This window comes from Etheostoma spectabile, chromosome 2 (genome assembly GCF_008692095.1).
Source record: "Etheostoma spectabile isolate EspeVRDwgs_2016 chromosome 2, UIUC_Espe_1.0, whole genome shotgun sequence".
Taxonomy (NCBI): domain Eukaryota; kingdom Metazoa; phylum Chordata; class Actinopteri; order Perciformes; family Percidae; genus Etheostoma; species Etheostoma spectabile.
The window spans coordinates 3,762,697-3,765,733 of NC_045734.1; the positions used below are offsets into that span (position 1 = coordinate 3,762,697).

General features: G+C 43.6%; 1 protein-coding gene across 4 annotated transcripts in view; it reads right to left on the bottom strand.

Moving 5' to 3' along the window:
* LOC116694527 (E3 ubiquitin/ISG15 ligase TRIM25) overlaps positions 1-2,000 on the bottom strand; it is a 6,996-nt gene extending 4,996 nt beyond the window's left edge. For 2 of the 4 annotated variants that reach the window (XM_032524265.1, XM_032524273.1), the window contains exons 1-3: positions 1,137-1,999; positions 920-1,015; positions 529-762 (exon numbers count right to left, since the gene is read on the bottom strand). In XM_032524265.1, coding sequence (XP_032380156.1) covers positions 529-762; positions 920-1,015; positions 1,137-1,760 — 954 coding nt within the window. In that variant the 5' untranslated portion in view covers positions 1,761-1,999. Of the gene's footprint in view, positions 1-528; positions 763-919; positions 1,016-1,136 lie in introns of all 4 variants that reach the window. The other 2 variants (XR_004333205.1, XM_032524282.1) reach the window with 2 other exon arrangements.
* Positions 2,001-3,037: the final 1,037 nt, after the last annotated feature.

Sequence of the window (3,037 nt, forward strand, 5' to 3'; positions counted from 1 at the left end):
GTGTTTAGAAACATAAGAATATTCCAAGTAGATACAATATTAAGACCAATGTTGTCATTGGAATTTTGATCTCTCTCTCTTAGGGCTGGGCAATATATCAATGTTGTATTGATATTACGATCTGAGACTAGGTATCGTCTTAGATTTTGGATATGTTGTAATATGGTAAGTGTTGTCTTTATCTGGTTTGACAGGCTGCATTACAGTAGAGAGAACTTACCAGACTGTTCTAGCTGTTCTATTTTTTACCTTTACCCACTAAGTCATTAAATCATTTGTGGTGGTTATTTATCATAAATCTCATTGTGTAAATAACAATTTGTTAAAGCACCAATAGTCAACCATACAATATCGTCGCAATATCGATATTGAGGTATTTGTTCAAGAATATCGTGATTTTTTTTTCTCTATAACGCCCAGCCCTACTCTCTATACTGTCTATTAACTGTATGTCTCAATTCTTTTTAGGCTACACCTCAATTTCCCTTCTTTTCCCCTGCTCTACTTCATCTTCCTCTGACAACCTACCTGCAGAAAGGCCACTGTTTGGGATTCACTCAGCAGACTGTTGACATCTTCTCTGGCTTTTGTCATGTTGTCCATATTCTCAGTTAATCTCTTCATGAAATCCCGCAGTTTTGTCTGGCAGAGCTCCAGCTCGCCGTCCACCTCACGTTGGGCCTCGCGTTCTTCTTGGGCCAGCATATCCCGCATCTGCTGGTACACCGCTGCATATGCTGTCTTCCTTTTGGTTGCTGCGTCCTAGGCGAGTACCACGATAGAGGCCATAGATAAACACAGGAACGAGGAAATGGACAGACAAACTGACATGTAATTGCCATCACATTTCCCTTTTGTGAATCATTAATTCGTTTCCTATTCTTGTGAAAACCAGCAAAATGGGCTAAATAGAAATTACCTTCAGCTTTCTCTGCATGTCGTTGATTTGAAACATAACATTCTCAGTCTTCTCAATCTTCCCATCCAGCACACCCAACTTGTCTCTGAGTTCAATCTACAATGACAGATATAGAATGCAGATTCAGTACACAGAGAAGTTATGGTTGGGCATTTAAGGCCTTTATCTGACAGGACAGAAGAACACACACACACACACACACACACACACACTTTACCTCTTTCAAGTTCTTCTGCTCCTCTGGGGAAATGAAGTTGCAGCCTTTGTGGACCTGCTGGAGGCAGAGGCTGCAGATTGGGCGGCCATGTTGGCTGCAGAAGAGCTCCATCAGCTTGTGGTGGTCCGGGCAGATCCGCTCCGACAGGTCGCCCACAGGCTCAATCAGTTGGTGGACGCTGAACTTTGGGTTTTCCCGGTGAGGCCGCAGGTGCTCCTCGCAGAAAGAAGCCATGCAGGTGAGGCAGGTCTGGGACGCTTCTGCTTCCATACATGTATCACAACGTATGACATCCTCCTCCTCTTCATCCTCCTCCTCAGCTTCATCGCTGTCCTCTGACGTTTCTTCCAGGTCGACCTCACTCTTGCTCGTCCTCAAGTTGAAAGTCTCCACAACGGTGCTGAGCACCGTGTTTTTCTTCAGCTCCGGTTTGGTGGCGAAGTGGGTCCGACACTGAGGACAGCTGTACGAGTCCTCCTTCCAGGAGTCAAGGAGACATTCCTGACAGAAGTTGTGTCCACAGGGGATGGTCACCGGACAGTCGAAGGGACTCAGACAGATGCTGCAGGTCAGTTCATCCTCCAGACTCATCAGAGAAAACTGACTCTCGGCCATGTCGGCCATGATGAAACGTCTGATGCGGCAGCGAGGGAAAAAACGAAACCTAACTTGTCCTTTGCTTTTTTCACGATATTTTTCCTAACAGCAATACGTCTGTCTATAGCCTACACTACCAGTAGGCTAACACCTTTTCTATTCTTCCCTCACATACCTTTCTCTCGTGCAGCAGACTAGCCTACATTGAATGCTATCGAAGGGCTGGTCTTGCCAAGTAGTTGCGTTCTCCCTTAATAAATTCAGACAGTATAACTGCGCATGTTCGTCCAACAACTCGTGACTTTTGGTCGCTTCCTAAAATGTCATGAACAAGTATTTATATTGTAATAAAATACAACAAAAGATTAAACACGAGCAAGATCAATTAAAAATCTAAAATTATGAGTTACTAGTCTATATATTTCAGAATTCCTGATATAAGAGAGGAGAATTACTGGAATTGTTGTCTTTGTATATTATAGTGTGGTCTAGACCGACTCTAAAGTGTTTTGAGGTAACTCGTTATGATTTGATACCAGAAATAAAATTGCGTAGAATTATATTGTTTTAAGCCACATCTGCCACCCAACTATAAATTAGTTTATTCAATACCAATGGTGTTAAGTAATACAATTATTTGCAAACTAAAGACACAAATGTGAAAATGAATAGAAAAGTAAATCACTTGATTCATAAATCATATAATTGTTACCAAAAATAAGTAGTTTCAAAACAAAATAATTAGGTACCCCATGCTAGTAACGGGTTGGACCCCCTTTTGACCTTCAGAACTGCCCAATCTTCGTGGCATAGATTCAACAAGGTGCTGGAAGCATTCCTCAGGGAGTTTGGTCCATATGACATGATGGCATCACACAGTTGCCGCGCAGATTTGTCGGCTGCACATCCATGATGCGAATCCCGTTCCACCACATCCCAAAGATGCTCTATTGGATTGAGATCTGGTGATGGGAGGCCATTTGAGTACAGCGAATCATTGTCATGTTCAAGAAACCAGTCTGTGATGATTCCAGCTTATGACAGGGCGATATCCTGCTGAAAGTAGCCATCAGAAGTTGGTACCTTATGGTCATAAAGGGATGGACATGGTCAGCAACAATACTCAGGTAGGCGTGGCGTTGCAACGATGCTCATGGTACCAAGGGGCCCAAAGAGTGCCAAGAAAATATCCCCACACCATGACACCACCACCCCAGCCTGAACCGTTGACACAAGGCAGGATGGATCCATGCTTTCAGTTGTAGACGCCAAATTCGACCCTACCATCCGACTGTCGCAGCAGA